Source organism: Diaphorina citri, unplaced genomic scaffold (genome assembly GCF_000475195.1).
Source record: "Diaphorina citri unplaced genomic scaffold, Diaci psyllid genome assembly version 1.1 scaffold1615, whole genome shotgun sequence".
Taxonomy (NCBI): Eukaryota; Metazoa; Arthropoda; class Insecta; order Hemiptera; family Psyllidae; genus Diaphorina; species Diaphorina citri.
In genome coordinates this window covers 31689-51526 of record NW_007379041.1, presented here as the reverse complement: position 1 = coordinate 51526, position 19838 = coordinate 31689, and the positions used below count along the sequence as shown (strand labels likewise).

General features: G+C 39.2%; 2 protein-coding genes across 2 annotated transcripts in view; one reads left to right on the top strand and one right to left on the bottom strand.

The window, feature by feature from the left end:
* Positions 1 to 8483: 8483 nt before the first annotated feature.
* LOC103516612 (carboxylesterase 5A-like) lies at positions 8484 to 10524 on the top strand. The gene is made up of 5 exons (XM_008481586.3): positions 8484 to 8502; positions 8757 to 8809; positions 9097 to 9265; positions 9551 to 9683; positions 10144 to 10524. Exons 1-5 carry the CDS (start codon positions 8484 to 8486, stop codon positions 10289 to 10291), a joined length of 522 nt encoding a protein of 173 aa, XP_008479808.1. The 3' UTR covers positions 10292 to 10524.
* A 2562-nt stretch (positions 10525 to 13086) lies between these two features.
* The window catches only part of LOC108253335 (cholinesterase 2-like), a 36813-nt gene continuing 30061 nt past the window's right edge, over positions 13087 to 19838 (bottom strand). The window contains exons 5-8 of the mRNA XM_026828949.1: positions 15621 to 15787; positions 15165 to 15333; positions 13967 to 14099; positions 13087 to 13400 (exon numbers count right to left, since the gene is read on the bottom strand). Coding sequence (XP_026684750.1) covers positions 13253 to 13400; positions 13967 to 14099; positions 15165 to 15333; positions 15621 to 15787 — 617 coding nt within the window. The 3' untranslated portion in view covers positions 13087 to 13252. The remainder of the gene's footprint in view (positions 13401 to 13966; positions 14100 to 15164; positions 15334 to 15620; positions 15788 to 19838) is intronic.

Sequence of the window (19838 nt, the reverse complement as noted above, 5' to 3'; positions counted from 1 at the left end):
TTCTGATATCCTTTGGAAGAGTAGAGCATAACTTGAATGTTATTTCTGGAGATGCAAGCAATGTGCATTCCAGCTTCTCATTTAGCAGACTAGGAGCGTTCACATTCAAAGGATCAATTTAAAAGTTGAGATCTTATTAAGCAAAGTGAGCAAAGCTTAAACCCGAACGTTTTATTTAAACTTTCTAAAGCTCCAGATCTTCAGAATGAGCATTTTTACTTTTTTTTCTCCTCTTATTTTTTTATGTGTGAAAAATGTTGCTTCCTCTCCTAATATCCTTTGGAAGAGTAAAGCATAACTGGAATGTTACTTCTGGAGATGCAAGCAATGTGCGTTCCAGCTGACAGCTTCTCATTTAGCAGACTAGGAGCGTTCAGTCCTTTGGAGAAAGCATGAATAATTTGATGGTACCATTCTATCAAACTCGAAAACTTGATCCCTCATGGCTTACAAATCTTCATATTATATCCTGCCAGGATATAGAGTATTGTTCGGGAGAGCAAGGACTATAGTTAAGATTACAGAATTAGAAATAGGGATTACCGTGCACGCGAGTAACTTGAAGTTAAAGATGATTAATATTGATTTGATCACAATGCTTGTGGAATGGCCGAACGGCGACTTGCGACTAGTTCCGGTTTTTCTTTTCCCCCATCTTCTTGGTGTAGGCGGGAGGGGGAAAGGTCAGCCAGATCTTCAGAATGAGCATTTTTACTTTTTTTTCTCCTCTTATTTTTTTATGTGTGAAAAATGTTGCTTCCTCTCCTGATATCCTTTGGAAGAGTAAAGCATAACTGGAATGTTATTTCTGGAGATGCAAGCAATGTGCATTCCAGCTCACAGCTTCTCATTTAGCAGACTAGGAGCGTTCACTCCTTTGGAGAAAGCATGAATAATTTGATGGTAGGTACCATTCTATCAAACTCGAAAACTTGATCCCTCATGGCTTACAAATCTTCATAATATATCCTGCCAGGATAGAGTATTGATTGATATTTCAGGAAATGTGCTAATATCGGCGAGATCGTTTACACGCGCGCGGGAAAGGTCGTGTTTGCACGGTTTAGGATCGGAAAGGGAACCGAGAGTGTGGTCGCCCTAACAAGTATTGATTGATTGGTATTTCAGGAAATGTGCTAATAGTGTGGATTTGTGCTGCGAGTGCTTACGACTCAACTGAACCACGTAATACGTCAATCTTGTTAAAATTGCCACGTTTAAATTTCAATACAATTTTCAATGTCCGTGAGATACTTTATGGATCAAAGCTTAAGTGGAACCTATATCTAATGAAATGACCACATCTATAGTTCTATTCTAGCGTCCAACAACCAAAGCTTAAGTGGAACCTATATATCTAATGAAATGACTACATCTAGTTCTATTCTAGCGTCCAACACTTTGACACAATACTAAACCCTAGGTTGAAAACCACTGGCCACTAAACTAGTGACTGGAATATTGAAAGTGATGATAACATTGGAATAATAATAACCATAGGTACCTAACTATCTGTGTGACGTCATTAATTCTGATCACGTGTCATATTAAACTCACATCTACCATGAAGAGAAAGGTAATCAAGTCAAAGTCTTTGTCTCTCTCTAGATTCCTCTCTCCCTCCTTCCTCTTATTTCTCTCCCTCCCTCTTTTTGATACTTTCTCGTTTTTCTCTCCTTCCTTCTCTCTCCATTCCGCTCCGCCTTTCTGTGTCCTTCCTCACCTCTCTTTGATCATTTCTCGTTTCCTATCCTTCCTTATTGGCATCCTAGGTACACCTACAAGAGAATGCAAGTGGAATTTCTCAAACGCAATACCAGAAGTTTCTGTTGTACCCAGAAATTCGGGTTGACATTTTGCTATTTTAACAATGCCATTTATGTCTGCATAAGTCTTGGGTATATGAAAATCAGTGACTTGACTGAGGTGGTCTGTTATTGGAGAATGTTTGGCAAGTTGTGGGAAAAGAGAACATTACTTGGTTATGGCAAATATCTACTGCCCGGGTGAGTCTCAAAAACTCTTTTTGAGCTAAAAACAAAAGGACTATGGCAAGTATCTACTGCCCGGATGAGTCTCAAAAGCTCTTTTTGAGCTAAAAACAAAAAGACTCGAGTCACTTCAGGTGTTTTTAGTCTGTTTTACCCCAGTAGACAAACAGGGTTTTAAATTTAATAGCTATGAATAACAACTGTAGGTACCATAATACAATTTTGTAAGTATCTTCAAACTTTGAACTTTTCCCCTATATCCGTTTTCCCCAATCTTCAACTCAATTTATCCGGATCCTTCTCCTCAATTAACTCCTATTGCGGCTCCTACCCTTCCTAATTGAAATATTGTGCAGACACACACCCACACTCGGCAATATTATTATTCCATCTTATCAGAAAGGCTGTATGACAAGAGACTTTCAGATTTGGGGGGACTCCGCAGATAGACAGAAATGTAGAGGGAATGAAATATTGTGCAGACACACACCCGCACTCGGCAATATTATTATTCCATCTTATCAGAAAGACTGTATGACAATATATCTTATGAAGGTGCTTGTTTTCCAAAGAGGAAAACAATTTTAGGATTATAAAATTTTCAGTAATATTTACGTAGTCACCTAGCTAATAAACACCATTTCCACTACGTATATATGTATTTACAAAGGTACCTATTGAAAATTTTCCTTAATTTCTCATTTAAAAAGGAGAGCAATTTGAAATATTGTGCAGACACACACCCACACTCGGCAATATTATTATTCCATCTTATCAGAAAGGCTGTATGACAATATATCTTATGAAGTTGCTTGTTTTCCAAAGAGGAAAACAATTTTAGGATTATAAAATTTTCAGTCATATTTACGTAGTCACCTAGCTAATAAACACCATTTCCACTACGTATGTATTTACAAAGGTATTGAAAACTTTCCTTAATTTCTCGCATTTAAAAAAGAGAGCAATTTAAGATATTTTCCGCACATGGAAATTTTCTTTAGCGTATACCTTATTCTTTTTCTCGGCGTTTACTTAGTGTTTCTTCAAATCGTTTAAGAGAACGAACATTTTAAACTCGTAAATTCCCAAAGAAGGCTCACAGTGAGTAAAAGACTAAATAAACTAAATTGGTTGGTAACTTAAAGGTAAAAGGAACCCGTTCTAGATTGCTCAAGACTTAAAGGTGTTAGTCAGGAGACACTTCAAGACACCGTGCGACTCTGTGCAGGGAATCGAACCACAACCCCTGGGATTCCTATATACTTTTTCTTTCTTCTGTTCTCTGTCACTCGCCCTTTCTCTCCTTACCTACATGGGTCTCAGCTGTGTTTTATTCGAATTAAATCCAAAATAAAGCCGAGAGGAGGGGATGAAAATCCAGGAGGGCGTTTATCACTTCTTTCAACTCTCAAATCATCTCCGCCAATCATTGTCCTCCCCTATCTTCCTCCTTCACTATCCCCTCTCCCACATGTAAGCCCTCATTCCATCCCCTTTATCTCCTCCTCCTCTTCCTCCTCTATTTCCTCCTTCTCCTCATCCTCCTACTTCTCCCTTCTTACTCTTCAGTCTCCCCTCCAATTTCCGTACTCCATCCCATCCCTTTTACAACCTCTTTTTCCTCCTCCTCTTCCTCCTCCTTTTCGATATGATTGATATTGCGACACTCATGTGTTCTGACTTCACACCATTTCTATTTCTCTCACACCCTTCTTATCCCCTTCTTTCCTCCCTCTTAGATTTCACTTAGAAGGGAGGTAAAAGGACCCCAAAATAATATCTTACCCCATGTGTACTGAAACAATAGCCCCAAAAAAAGGAAACCAGGAAGAAGACGGAATACAGAAAACTACTGGGCTGTTAAAAGAGAGATGTAAAAATTCTCTGCACTTTTTTCCATGTGAAGGAGCCCTTTGAAACTCACCCAAAGCCAAATTATAACCAGGCTTGTCATCCTTTCATTGGGACTTAGGTGTAGACCATTTTCAGTGAAAGTGCAGGCTTCCAAAGTTTCAGAAATCGACATTTTTCAGACATTCCAGTAATAAAACAATCGAATGATACTCTTCCATGATGAAACTACGAAGGTTAGCAAATTGCACCCTTCTATCCTCTATCACCTATCAGAAAGCCCCTTGCAAATCAAGTCCAAATTGAATGAACAGCGGAGCATCACCAAGAGAAAGTAATTGAGAAGCGGCAAAAGAACAAAAACAGACATCTACATCCTGTATTGAACCCCTACCTTAATCAACATGTACCTATTTTTGCCATACCTAGTTCATTTCTCTCCTTCTATTGCTATTATCGGACCGAAAACCAAAGGTAACAATAAGTTAATATACCTACTTCAGTACCATATACTCCATATAGTATACTTCGTACAAAGGAAAGGTAAACGTGGATAAGTAAGCACAATGACAATGATTCACCCCCAATTTATTTCAAAAAGAAAGGCCGCTCTCCTTAGAAAGTATTTTGCGTAGCCATAAGTCATGACTCTTGATAAGTCACAATTTATTCCAAAAAGAAAGGCCGCTCTCCTTAGAAAGTATTTTGCGTAGCCATAAGTCATGACTCTTGATATTATCCCTCCCAAATATGTAGAGCAACAATGGCACTCCCATATCTCTCCCCCTATTCCTTCTCTCAGTTTCCCTCTTTTTCCCCGCTTTCTCCTCCAGTTTTTCCCTCCCTCACGACTCTTGATATTATCCCTCCCAAATATGTAGAGCAACAATGGCACTCCCATATCTCTCCCCCTATTCCTTCTCTCAGTTTCCTTCTTTTTCCCCGCTTTCTCCTCCAGTTTTTCCCTCCCTTTCTCTCCCTTTTGTCCCCTCTATCTCCCGGTGAAATGGGTCTTTTATTATTGTGTGCTAAGTCACGACTCTTGATATTATCCCTCCCAAATATGTAGAGCAACAATGGCACTCCCATATCTCTCCCCCTATTCCTTCTCTCAGTTTTCAACTTTTTCCCCGCTTTCTCCTCCAATTTTTCCCTCCCTTCTGTCCCCTCTATCTCCCGGTGAAATGGGTCTTTTATTATTGTGTGCCGAGATGAATAATTGTGCCCCCCATACTCCCTTTCCCTCCCCCTCCCTCCCACTTGAAGTCTTCGGACGTAAAATATGACTTTGGACTTTTATCTCGAGGAAATGTTGTATTATGAATTGTGTGGATTATGTTAAACTTGAGAGGTGCTTGAGATAAGGGACAATACCAACGGCCATGTGTAAAGAGGAGCTTTTTCTTTTCGACTGTCGGGGTCGGTCGGGGCAACTCAAAGTGACCCAGTTGTTCCGAGGCTGCACAGTCATCGTCTACCGCAGTACCAAAGTATCTAGGACTTGAAAGGAGCCGTGATAGTCCAGGAGTTTTAAACCCTCAATCCTTTCTGCCATGGGAGTCCAGGAATTTTAAACCCTCAATCCTTATAACACCGTGATGAGATATAGATACGATGCCATCTCGCCATCTCACGGACAGGGAAAGTATATTAATCAGCGAAGAAGAAACATGTTGATTCAAATGGTGTTTGAAGATCATGATGTGTAAATGACAAAGAGGAGCTTTTTCTTTTCGACTGTCGGGGTTGGTCGGGGCAACTCAAAGTGACCCAGTTGTTCTGAGGCTGCACAGTCATCGTCTACCGCAGTACCAAAGTATCTATAGGACTTGAAAGGAGCCGTGATAGTCCAGGAATTTTAAACCCTCAATCCTTATAACACCGTGATGAGATAGATACGATGCCATCTCGCCATCTCACGAACAGGGAAAGTATATTAATCAGCGAAGAAGAAACACATGTTGATTCAAATGGTGTCTGAAGATCATGATGTGTTAATGACTGATAAGGGATATACTGCCGGATGGACACACTACGACACAGACCACACGACTCTAATAAAGCTGTTGTTTTATTGCTTTGGTATCTAGGACTTGAAAGGAGCCGTGATAGTCCAGGAGTTTTAAACCCTCAATCCTTTCTGGGAGTCCAGGAATTTTAAACCCTCAATCCTTATAACACCGTGATGAGATAGATACGATACCATCTCGCCATCTCACCAACAGGGAAAGTATATTAGTCAGCGAAGAAGAAACATGTTGATTCAAATGGTGTTTGAAGATCATGATGTGTAAATGACTGATAAGAGTGATAAGGGATATACTGCCGGATGGACACACTACGACACAGACCACACGAGTCTGATAAAGCTGTTGTTTTATTGCTTTTAAATAAAAACGGCGATGAAAAGGTTGATGAAACCATAGCGTTCTTGAGAAAAACAACGGGGATGATAAAATAATGGGAAGGTTCCTCGCAAGAAAAGTGGTGCTGGCGATAGAAATCAAAGTTTAAAAGATTTAACGCAAAAGCTGCTATTGAAAATACAATAGAAAAAAAAAACATAACTCTCGCCTTATAAAATCCCCTATTTTTTTCGTAATAAAAAAAGTTTTATTTTTTAGAAAACATGACAATTCAATAAAGTGAAGTTTGCCAAAGTTACGGCTGCTCCAAAGTGCATTACTAGTTTTATTTTTTAGAAAACATGACAATTCAATAAAGTGAAGTTTGCCAAAGTTACGGCTGCTCCAAAGTGCATTACTTTTTTTTACCCGAAGAAAAACTGTTTTCTCCCTCACACCCTTTGCATCCATCAATAAAAGCCCAATGTTCTCACTCTTGTCTGCCTCTCCAAGTTTCAAACCCCTTTCAGCATCAGCAATAAGATGGTAGGCTGGTTAGGTTATAACGTGGATCCAATTCAGCGTAAGCTGCTTAGCCTAGGAAACAACAGAAATACTCGTAAGTACTGTGCTTATTCTAGGAGTTTATTGAGTTTTGATTGGCCTGACAGTGTCTCTTGTATCAGAAAAGCCCAATGTTCTCACTCTTGTCTGCCTCTCCAAGTTTCAAACCCCTTTTTCAGCATCAGCAATAAGATGGTAGGTTGGTTAGATGATGGTTAGGCTATAAAGTGGATCCAATACAACGCGTAAGCTGCTTAGCCTAGGAAATAACAGAAATACTCGTAAGTACTGTGCTTATTCTAGGAGTTTATTGAGTTTTGATTGGCCTGACAGTGTCTCTTGTATCAGAGGGGTTAATGGATCTGGGAAAGTCCTTTTCAAATTGCTTCAAAGTGCTCCACAGTTTTGATACCTATCAGTGTGGTTTTCCACAAATATTTAGCTCCTCAAGAAAAATTCGCACAGATTGGTCTAATTGTCTGCCTGTGAGGTCTACAGTAAATGTTAAACAGAGGAAAGATGTTTTTTTAGATCTAAGGAAAACTGAACTGCATCCCCATTCTCTTTGTTGGCTTGTGCCGTGCTTTTATGTGTTGATAAGATGTTCTTTATATCTGGGCCATGATGTTACCTACTTTAGCTTCATTTACTTCAGCTTGTCTTTGCTTGGGAAAGTCCTTTTCAAATTGCTTCAAAGTGCTCCACAGTTTTGATATCAGTGTGGTTTTCCACAAATATTTAGCTCCTCAAGAAAAATTCGCACAGATTGGTCTAACTGCCTGCCTGTGAGGTCTACAGTAAATGTTAAACAGAGGAAAGATGTTTTTTTGGGAAAGTCCTTTTCAAATTGCTTCAAAGTGCTCCACAGTTTTGATATCAGTGTGGTTTTCCACAAATATTTAGCTCCTCAAGAAAATTTCGCACAGATTGGTCTAATTGCCTGCCTGTGAGGTCTACAGTAAATGTTAAACAGAGGAAAGATGTTTTTCAGATCTAAGGAAAACTGAATTGCATCCCCATTCTGTTTGTTGGCTTGTACCGTGCTTTTGTGTGTTGATAAGATGTTCTTTATATCTGGGCCATGATGTTACCTACTTTAGCTTCATTTACTTCAGCTTGTCTTTGCCACACTTTTCTCCTTATTTTTTCACTCTCATTTTCCGCGCATCCTTCTCTCCTCAGCTTGCAAAGGCATTTTTCTTTTATTTCATTTCAGATAAGGCAAAATATATTATAGGAGGTGTAATTTTCTACATTCACTCCCTCTTCTCTCGATCTTCTACTCCCAGAAAGTGTTATAATTTATACGTCTCTGTTTATTCTTTTATAACCTGGGAGTAAGTTTCTAGGGTGACCACTCATCCTTTGGAGTGTAGTATCTGTTTAATACCTCTCTGTCCAATCTGCTTAACTACCTCTCTGTCCTAAATGCTTACCTAACTACCTAGATCAGGTTTACACAAACTGCACCCCAACTTACCTCTTGAAGCCAGGTGGAGGCATAGGGGATGGTACGCGGGGTGGCGGTACAGGAATGGGCGTACATTTCTTCCGCAGTTTGCCCAACCCTGCCACGTATCTGGGTTGATAGTCCACCACTTCCATGACTGTCAAAGTATCATATTGGTCTCATTAGCTTGGTTGGACTTCTGAACAATTTGGCCAATTCCATGGATATTGAGTTCAAGTTCAATTGCGGGAAATCCTCAAGGGCAATTGCGGATAATCCTCAATGGCAATAGCGGTTAATGGTGAATCCCCAAATGCGTTCCGGTGTTGGAAGTCTTTGGGCGGTCTTTGTTCCAGGTATATCTTAGCATCCACGCAATGCCATCAGGATTACGAGTATGAGAACATTCCCTGAAGAGTATGCAACTATGCATTGTGCTGAATACTGAGGAGTGATAACTTGAAGTAAAAATGAAACGCAGTCTGCACTCTAGCGAGGCATGCATGAACTAAGTGAAGACATCCTTCTAAAAAGAGAATAATACTTGCTCCCTAGTAAAGCCAAAGGAGCAAGGAGTACAGTTGAAACACAATGAACAATTCGTCCAGGTAAGTTTTATGGTTCTTTGATGATGATGTGTGACATTATCGAGAGCATAGATTTAATTAAAAGATATTCTGAATTTTGAGACACCACAGAAATTAAATACCTAATTATTTTACCGAGAAAATAACCCGTTGTTGTTGTTGTTGGTGTTTTTTTTTTTTTCTTTTTGATCGATTTAAATCGAAGACGAGACCTTTTACAATTTTATTTACAACATACTCGTACTCTCCGAATTGTCCTCCGAATTGTCCTGAAACGCCTACACCCACACTCTCTCTTTTGGTTTCAGTTGTTTTCTCACACCCATTTCTTGGTACCCATGTTTATGAGTCTGAAGTACGAGCTAAACTCACCCTCCAGAAAGGCGCCGATCTATTGCTACAGGTTTGCTTACGACGGCAACTTGGGCTGGTTCAAGAAATTGATGGCCTCTTCGAGGAAGATCGACATTCCTGCAGGTAATGTCTTGTCATAGGAATCAGGGGTTCATTCCATCAAAGTTCATATTTTGTTCGCTATAGGTACGAGATCTTTATACTCGTTCGCAAAAAGGTTGATCTGCCATGCCAATAACCAGTAGCTTTGCGGTGATCATATCTTCAAAGGTCTTACTACTTAGTGGGAACCGTTTGTTTTCATGGATTTTTTCCCCATCAATCATGACTCTTATCTACGTATATTATGAAAAGTTGAAAATTAAAAGAAGCATCTTAATCTTCCTACAAAACTATTCACTGTTACAGGAGTGTCCCATGTTGACGAGTTAGGCTACCTCCTATCCAATGACTTGGTGGATCACAAAAAGCTAGCGACCGAAGATGACAGGAAAATCGTTGACAAATTTACGACCCTGTGGAGCAACTTTGCCAAAACCGGGTAAGTAAATAAGTAATAGAATACAACTTGTTCATATTGAAAAGTAGTCCCTTTACTTTCATAGTCTAAATATTGGTGGAGGAGAAGAGTGGACAAATCATGGCTGCAGTGGACAAAGAAAAATGGGTCTGACACAGCACCGTTACAATTACAATTAAATTTTAACTGTAGCCAGCCTATTGTTAGCTTGGTTGGTGGCGCGTCTGTCTTGTAAGCGCTAGGCCGCGGGTTCGATTCTCGCCCGGGGCGGATTTTATCCTGATTGGATAATGTTCGTTCTCGGAACGGCTGGCTTTCCTCCTATCCTGTCTTCCTTCTCTCTTCGATTTCGGGACGATAAGACCCTAGCAGTTACAGTTCCCTCTGTCAAACCTCTTTAAAAAAAAAGAAAAAAATCAACTGTTCATTTGCTCAAGAGAGCTAAACACTACATTAAATCGAAATACTTTTTCTTTTCCAGTAATCCAAATCCTGCGGATCATCAAGTTTGGTCTCCCATAGAAAGCTACGAGCAGAGAAACTATTTGGACATTGCAAGTCCATCGAGTATTGTGATGAAGAAGAATTTAGACAAGGATAAAATTGACTTTTGGGTCAATAAACTGTGATGGATATTACAATACATTAAGTTAGGCATAATTATATATTATGATGTACCTACTCGTAAGTAAGATAAAACAATGTTATACCTAACTCCAACCCACCCTACACGCAATTTTGTCAAATTTCGTACCTATCTTGATCAATTCTGTCGTTATAATACCTTGTCACCTCTATAATTTATTAATAATTATTATAAATTTATCAAATACAAGTCACACAATTTATGTATATCTACCTACAAATTTTTAATTTTATTTTGTTAAAAAACTTCTTCTATAAGTTTGAAGAACCTTTAGAAAAGTTTTCCCATGACCGCTGCCTAGTCCAGCCGCTAAATAAGGGATATCCTTTGTGTGAGGAAGGCAGCGGCCCTTCTGTCTCCCGTATTCCATCAGACGCTTCCCGATGTCGATTTATTTACCTACCTAATTTATATTTGGTCCAACTATGTATTTGTAGATCGTAGATCCCATTTGAGTAGATAAGGCTTCTTCTCCCTCCTTTTCCCTCTTTCTCTCTCTCTCTCTCCCTCTATCCCCCCCTCTCTCTCACTCTCACACCCACTCTTTGAGTCAAAAGATATTCACCTTCAAGCGTTGTGCCGTATCAATTAAATCTTCATCCCCATCATTCTAATGATCAACTGTAAAATGGCGTCATCTCAGGTTTGATGAACTTTGACTACCTATTCATTGTTTCAATTTATCCGACGCAGACTGTCTGAACTTTTGCAAGAAAGTTCTTATCCCTTCTCAGAAATATGTCTCTGTGATGAAGATACGTATTCCAATTACCTACCCTTTTTCAGTCGTTAATAAGCGTGACGGTTTGCCTTTCCCTAAAAGGGTTCTTTTTTCATGGGAACGGCACTCACTATCAAGTAGACCTGACAGGTACGGCTGAACAGGTCCATCTGTCAAGTCTACCGCTGATACCTGATGAGCACACACATAGGTAGACCTGACAGGTGGACCTGTTCAAGCGTACCTGTCAGGTCTACCTGATAGTGAGGGGCCGGCCATTATTATGCTCTTTGTATTTCAGATAATTTATCTCGTTCGGAAATCGGAACGTCACGCACAACACATCGCGTCGAAAATGAACTGAAATCCATTCGAACTGAAATCTCAGAACTGAGAATAATATCTCAATATCGATATTGCGGAGGAGAGCTTGAATGCATCTCAGTGCACACTTGAGAAAAGCACGAGGATCCCTCATTTTTACTTGGATATTTTTTCCCCTTTTCCTTCCTTTTTTCATTAGGTACTTTCATATATATTTTACATGAGACCGCGATAGCACGTCGAATGGTACTATCGTGTACCTTAACTGCCTCGGTGGTGTAGTGGTCAAGACAGGGTGTTAGGGGAGGAATGGTAACGTTATCTATGTAGGTAGGTACGTATACTTCACCTGCCTCGGTGGTGTAGTGGTCAAGACGCTCACCTGGTAAACAGGAGGGCATGGGTTCAATCACAGCCGAGGTATGGAATTTTATCCTGAATATATGTAATTTGAAAAATTGACCTCAGTAATGGTAGCAGCCTACTGCTGGAGTAAAGCGACTTTTCAGTCCTATTCGAGCAGTATAAATAAGCACTATTATTACCTCATAGATCACTGAAGTTAAGCAAAGTTGCGCGTGGTTCCTATCTGAATGGATGACCATCTCGGTTATCTCGAGCTGCTGGCTTTCTCCGGCTTCCTTCAGGATGGGTGAAGTTAATACAAGGGACGGACAGCTTTTCGTCGAGTGGAGGGTAAAATTTCAAGATAAGACTTCCGCTATCGGAGAACAAGTTCGACACTGATCGAAAGAATCGAAACTCATTAATATAAATATTATGATAATGCTGTACATAGAGTTATATTTGAAATCTAATGCTCTTAATTAAGATATGAGGGTCTCGTAGATAACGTAGATCTATCGGTGTGTTTATTTTCCGCTATCGGAGAACAAGTTCGACACTGATCGAAAGAATCGAAACTCATTAATATAAATATTATGATAATGCTGTACATAGAGTTATTTTTGAAATCTAATGCTCTTAATTAAGATATGAGGATCTCGTAGATAACGTAGATCTATCGGTGTGTTTATTCTTGTCACAAAATGAACTTGAATTCGCAAGTTCGCGCAAAAAAATAATAATAATAATTATAATAGGTAATAATGCACAAAATCTTAGCCGAAGCCCGAAATAGACTAAAATTCCAAGTGATTCCCAGAATAATGTGTAGATGATGCCCAAAACATTAGAAAGAACTCCATTTCTCAAAGGATTTTTGCCCAAAGCGAGGAACTCTTCCATTCCCCAATTTCCTCGTATGTTGGCAGTTATTAGCCTTATCTGAGTAGAAGCCTTATCTACTCAAATGGGATCTACGATCTACAAATACATAGTTGGACCAAATATAAATTAGGGGAACTCTTCCATTCCCCAATTTCCTCGTATGTTGGCAGTTATTAGCCTTATCTGAGTAGAAGCCTTATCTACTCAAATGGGATCTACAAATACATAGTTGGACCAAATATAAATTAGATAGGTAAATAAATCGACATCGGGAAGCGTCTGATGGAATACGGGAGACAGAAGGGCCGCTGCCTTCCTCACACAAAGGATATCCCTTATTTAGCGGCTGGACTAGGCAGCGGTCATGGGAAAACTTTTCTAAAGGTTCTTCAAACTTATAGAAGAAGTTTTTTAACAAAATAAAATTAAAAATTTGTAGGTAGATATACATAAATTGTGTGACTTGTATTTGATAAATTTATAATAATTATTAATAAATTATAGAGGTGACAAGGTATTATAACGACAGAATTGATCAAGATAGGTACGAAATTTGACAAAATTGCGTGTAGGGTGGGTTGGAGTTAGGTATAACATTGTTTTATCTTACTTACGAGTAGGTACATCATAATATATAATTATGCCTAACTTAATGTATTGTAATATCCATCACAGTTTATTGACCCAAAAGTCAATTTTATCCTTGTCTAAATTCTTCTTCATCACAATACTCGATGGACTTGCAATGTCCAAATAGTTTCTCTGCTCGTAGCTTTCTATGGGAGACCAAACTTGATGATCCGCAGGATTTGGATTACTGGAAAAGAAAAAGTATTTCGATTTAATGTAGTGTTTAGCTCTCTTGAGCAAATGAACAGTTGATTTTTTTCTTTTTTTTTAAAGAGGTTTGACAGAGGGAACTGTAACTGCTAGGGTCTTATCGTCCCGAAATCGAAGAGAGAAGGAAGACAGGATAGGAGGAAAGCCAGCCGTTCCGAGAACGAACATTATCCAATCAGGATAAAATCCGCCCCGGGCGAGAATCGAACCCGCGGCCTAGCGCTTACAAGACAGACGCGCCACCAACCAAGCTAACAATAGGCTGGCTACAGTTAAAATTTAATTGTAATTGTAACGGTGCTGTGTCAGACCCATTTTTCTTTGTCCACTGCAGCCATGATTTGTCCACTCTTCTCCTCCACCAATATAAAATTTAATTGTAATTGTAACGGTGCTGTGTCAGACCCATTTTTCTTTGTCCACTGCAGCCATGATTTGTCCACTCTTCTCCTCCAAAAAAAGGGCCACCAATGTTTAGACTATGAAAGTAAAGGGACTACTTTTCAATATGAACAAGTTGTATTCTATTACTTATTTACTTACCCGGTTTTGGCAAAGTTGCTCCACAGGGTCGTAAATTTGTCAACGATTTTCCTGTCATCTTCGGTCGCTAGCTTTTTGTGATCCACCAAGTCATTGGATAGGAGGTAGCCTAACTCGTCAACATGGGACACTCCTGTAACAGTGAATAGTTTTGTAGGAAGATTAAGATGCTTCTTTTACTTTTCAACTTTTCATAATAGATAAGAGTCATGATTGATGGGGAACTCGTCAACATGGGACACTCCTGTAACAGTGAATAGTTTTGTAGGAAGATTAAGATGCTTCTTTTAATTTTCAACTTTTCATAATATACGTAGATAAGAGTCATGATTGATGGGGAAAAAATCCATGGGAACAAACGGTTCCCACTAAGTAGTAAGACCTTTGAAGATATGATCACCGCAAAGCTACTGGTTAGAGGCGGAAAAAATATGACTGAAATAAGCTTATAAATTAAGCACTGAGGAATACTAACTTGGGTTTTAATCCCGGCAGATAAAAGTGGGGTTTACCCCCGTCAATTTCTGAACTAAAAATATAAAATCCGATATAATTTTATTATAAGTTTTTTCAACCTACATTGTTTGCAGACTGATAGCTGATACTTTCAATTAAAAACGTTATAAGAATATGTACATATGTATCTATTATATACGAGTAGGTATAATACCACAATTTTCTGTAATCTTATCTTCCACGCAATCCACGCTGACAACTAGGGTGTGCATAATAAATTATAAGAAAAACCTGCACATCACTCCCATGGGCATATTATAATCTGCGAGTAAGTGTGGTTCGAAGCTTTAGAGTCATGACAGAAATAGATCTGATCACAAACGCCGCGCCGCCGGCACGGAGCGGCGCGTTGCGCCAGACCAAGTTCCAGTAAAAATGCCTTTGGATGTTTATTAATTTTATTCATAAAATTTTACAATTTGATCCATGGGTACATCTGAATACCGTAGTCAAAAATGAAATAATCAATCCAGTCACTGATCTAATGATGGGGAAAAATCCATGGGAACAAACGGTTCCCACTAAGTAGTAAGACCTTTGAAGATATGATCACCGCAAAGCTACTGGTTATTGCCATGGCAGATCAACCTTTTTGCGAACGAGTATAAAGATCTCGTACCTATATCGAACAAAATATGTACTTTGATGGAATGAACCCCTGATTCCTATGACAAGACATTACCTGCAGGAATGTCGATCTTCCTCGAAGAGGCCATCAATTTCTTGAACCAGCCCAAGTTGCCGTCGTAAGCAAACCTGTAGCAATAGATCGGCGCCTTTCTGGAGGGTGAGTTTAGCTCGTACTTCAGACTCATAAACATGGGTACCAAGAAGTGGGTGTGAGAAAACAACTGAAACCAAAAGAGAGAGTGTGGGTGTAGGCGTTTCAGGACAATTCGGAGGACAATTCGGAGAGTACGAGTATGTTGTAAATAAAATTGTAAAAGGTCTCGTCTTCGATTTAAATCGATCAAAAAGAAAAAAAAAAAAACACCAACAACAACAACAACGGGTTATTTTCTCGGTAAAATAATTAGGTATTTAATTTCTGTGGTGTCTCAAAATTCAGAATATCTTTTAATTAAATCTATGCTCTCGATAATGTCACACATCATCATCAAAGAACCATAAAACTTACCTGGACGAATTGTTCATTGTGTTTCTTGAAACAGATGGTCTCATCACCTTGGAAATACACATTTCTAATGGATTTGGACAACTCCTTGGACGGTGCTATTGGATACGGACTGACAGCCTCTAACTCCTTGTTCAACTTCTCCACAAACCATGGCCACTTTGCAACAGCTATCGAAGAGAGAAAATATTCAACAGTAAGTTGTCAATTGTAATATGTACCTATGTATTGATTCATCTACTGGTACCAGCTAGACTCAGACCCATGTACCTACCTATAGTCTCGGAAAATCCTCTAACTCCTTGTTCAACTTCTCCACAAACCATGGCCACTTTGCAACAGCTATCGAAGAGAGAAAATATTCAACAGTAAGTTGTCAACCTATGTATTGATTCATCTACTGGTACCAGCTAGACTCAGACCCATGTACCTACCTATAGTCTCGGAAAATATAAATCCTGAATCATTTTTGGTGAAGCGAAGAGTCTCTTCAGAATTTGGTGTGTGTCACACCATTACTAATTTTCCTCCCTTACACGTCATTCACACCAGTGATCGCTACTAATAGTATAGTTAGTTACCTAAAAGCATTCGAGCCCGCTGGAAATTAAACCAGAACAGCAACCTGTGGTCTCATTTCATTTTTCCAATGCTACTGTGAGAAATGAAGCAATGAAATTATAAGTAAGTATAAATATTATCAACATACTAACTTTTTAGATAAAAATGGCTAACCAGAGACTGCCTAATAGGTATAGCCATTAATGGTCTCAAAATATGACCCTAAAAACTATGGCAATATAGCTCTAAAAATGCTAAAAATATGACGTTTTAGCATGGTGTCATAAATATGCATTCGGCGGTCTCTGGTTATAACCCGTAGCCCTAAATAGGTACCTATCCTGTGCCTATGTCCTATGTGATTTATAAACAACCATAATCCCATTACGGAGTTTCATTTCAATTCCATTAAATAATCATGATAATGGCATTTTGTTTTCATCACATTAGTAGAAAATAATTACCATCATCTGTCACAGAGAGAAAGGAGGAGGGGGGGAATAAAAAGAAAGGGGGTGAGGGGAGAAAGACAAAAGGAAGAGATAGAAAGGAGAGAGGAGATTGAAGAAAAAGAGGGAAGAGAAAGAATTGGGAAGAAGGGGTAGATGACTAATGGGGCATGTCACACATACCTACTTATAAAAAGGTATAGTGCTATGCTGATGAGGGAGATCCCAAAGTTATAATGGAGTTATATTGCGAGAGGAGAGCTACCTACTGGGCACAGAGCAGCGACGATAGTACTATGAATGCACCCGTTCCCGATGGATCACTGAAGCAACATTACGCGTGAATGGAATCCGGATGGGTGACCACCTTGGCAATGGCTTGCTTCTGGCTTATCCCGGCCACACTCAGGATGGGCTTGTCACCCAATAAAGGGCAAAAGCTCCGTCACTAAAAACCCTAACTGCACTATAACGAAAAGCACTATAATCACAACACAGAACAAGGAAAAGGTACAAAAGGAGTTTAGGTAAAACCCTTTGGAAAACTATGTTCAATATTCAAGACAGAAGAACACTAAAAACCCTAACTGCACTATAACGAAAAGCACTATAATCACAACACAGAACAAGGAAAAGGTACAAAAGGAGTTTGGTAAAACCCTTTGGAAAACTATGTTCAATATTCAAGACAGAAGAACAAAAGGTTCATACTTCATATCGACCCTTTTGACATGATTGACATCTAGTGTGATTTTAGGAGTGCGGAAGAGGACATTGATTTTTTTCTATGGGCTGAGGGTACTAGCACTAATTTGTAAAACAATGAGAGTGTACAGAGCATGCTGCGAGTATGACATGGAGGTACAACATCCGAAACAATAGGGAAACAATAAGTAGGGGGTGTGGTTACTAAAGGTTACTAACTAAGGTTACTAAAAATCTTTACTGTAGGTTTGCCTAGGCCTAAGGCCAAGGGTCACCAACCTTTGTACAGGAATGGGCGTACATTTCTTCCGCAGTTTGCCCAAGCCTGCCACGTATCTGGGTTGATAGTCCACCACTTCCATGACTGTCAAGGTATCATATTCGTCTCATTAGCTTGGTTGAACTGGTGAACAATTTGGTCAAATCCATGGATACTGAGTACAGTCAATCCGGTGTTGGTCGTATTGGATTGCGGACATTGGTCATTTGGTCAATCCTCATGAACGATTGCGTTCCGTTGTTATACTTAGATGTTGGACTTATTGGATTGCGGTCAATTGTCAATGCTCAAAAGCGATTGTGCTCCGGTGTTGGACGTCTTTGGAAGGTCTTTGTTCCAACAGCGTATCTTAGCATCTACTCAATACCAGAGCGCATCGTTCATTCCAACACTTGACGTTCGCAAACCGCCACAACTTGGATTTTAGTCTGGGACCAAAAATTTACTACATAACGATGTATGAACCGTACAGTTACATAAGAGCAAACCATATTATTTGTTGTTATTTACGAGTACCCTGGGAGACCCTTGGCGACCTACCTTTAGTCTGGGACCAAAAATTTACTACATAACGATGTATGAACCGTACAGTTACATAAGAGCAACCCATATTATTTGTTGTTATTTACAAGTACCTACGTATTTCGTCTCCTGATTATTAGTGGATGTGACACATTTCTTGTCTCAAATTAGTGGATGTGACACATTTCTTGTCTCAAATTAGTGGATGTGGCACATTTCTTGTCTCAAATTGGTGGATGTTGACAAATTTCTTTAAGTATTAGAGAAATTAACCGTAAAATATGATCTTTCTTAAGAACTAGGTACTCACTTGTCAATAAGTACTTACTTCGATAGCTTAGGTACCTACCTACCTTGTTTATACTATCGGTTCGGACCAGGTAATTCCACAATGACCATAATATCTTAGTTAGGTACCTATTCACCGCAATGAATCAATTTTTTTGCACTAGAAAAAAAATCGCACTAAATTCAACTTTTCGCAGAAAAAACTCACACAGAAACACAAGAAGGAAAACGTACGTAATGTGATCTAACAAAGTAGGTACATTACCAGGCATGTACAATAATTATTACATGTAGGTATCGTTAATTATTTTGAAAATACGATAGGTACACACGATAAAACGAGAATTTTACAATTTTATTCAAATCATTTATCTCGTTCGGAAATCGGAACGTCACGCACAACACATCGCGTCGAAAATGAACTGAAATCCATTCGAACTGAAATCTCAGAACTAGAACTCGCAGGCATGTACAAATTACATGTATCGTTAATTATTTCGAAAATACGATAGGTACACACGATAAAACGAGAATTTTACAATTTTATTAAAATCATTTATCTCGTTCGAAAATCGGAACGTCACGCACAACACATCGCGTCGAAAATGAACTGAAATCCGTTCGAACTGAAATCTCAGAACTGAGAATAATACCTATGTATCTCAATATCACACTTGAGAAAAGCACGAGGATCCCTCATTTTTACTTGGATATTTTTTCCCCTTTTCCTTCCTTTTTTCATTAGGTACTTTCATATATCTTTTACATGAGACCGCGATAGCACGTCGAATGGTACTATCGTGTACCTTAACTGCCTCGCTGGTGTAGTGGTCAAGACAGGGTGTTAGGGGAGGAATGGTAACGTTATCTATGTAGGTAGGTACGTATACCGTATACTTCACCTGCCTCGGTGGTGTAGTGGTCAAGACGCTCACCTGGTAAACAGGAGGGCATGGGTTCAATCACAGCCGAGGTATGGAATTTTATCCTGAATATAATTTGAAAAATTGACCTCAGTAATGGTAGCAGCCTACTGCTGGAGTAAAGGCTTTTCCTTCCTTTTTTCATTAGGTACTTTCATATATCTTTTACATGAGACCGCGATAGCACGTCGAATGGTACTATCGTGTACCTTACCTGCCTCGGTGGTGTAGTGGTCAAGACAAGGTTTGGGAATAAAGGGAGAACGGGCTCTAGTCTTGATTTTAAATCATTACATGAAAGTAAAATTAAAAAAATCAAATCAAGAATAATAATGAACTGAATATCAAACAAATTAGGTAGGTACATAGGTATTCTTTAACCACGATCGAATAAACTACGGGCTAAAAAATTCCCGGAGGGACGGGCCCAGCTTGTTTCCATGTGAAGGAGCTCTTTGAAACTCACCCAAAGCCAAATTATAACCAGGCTTGT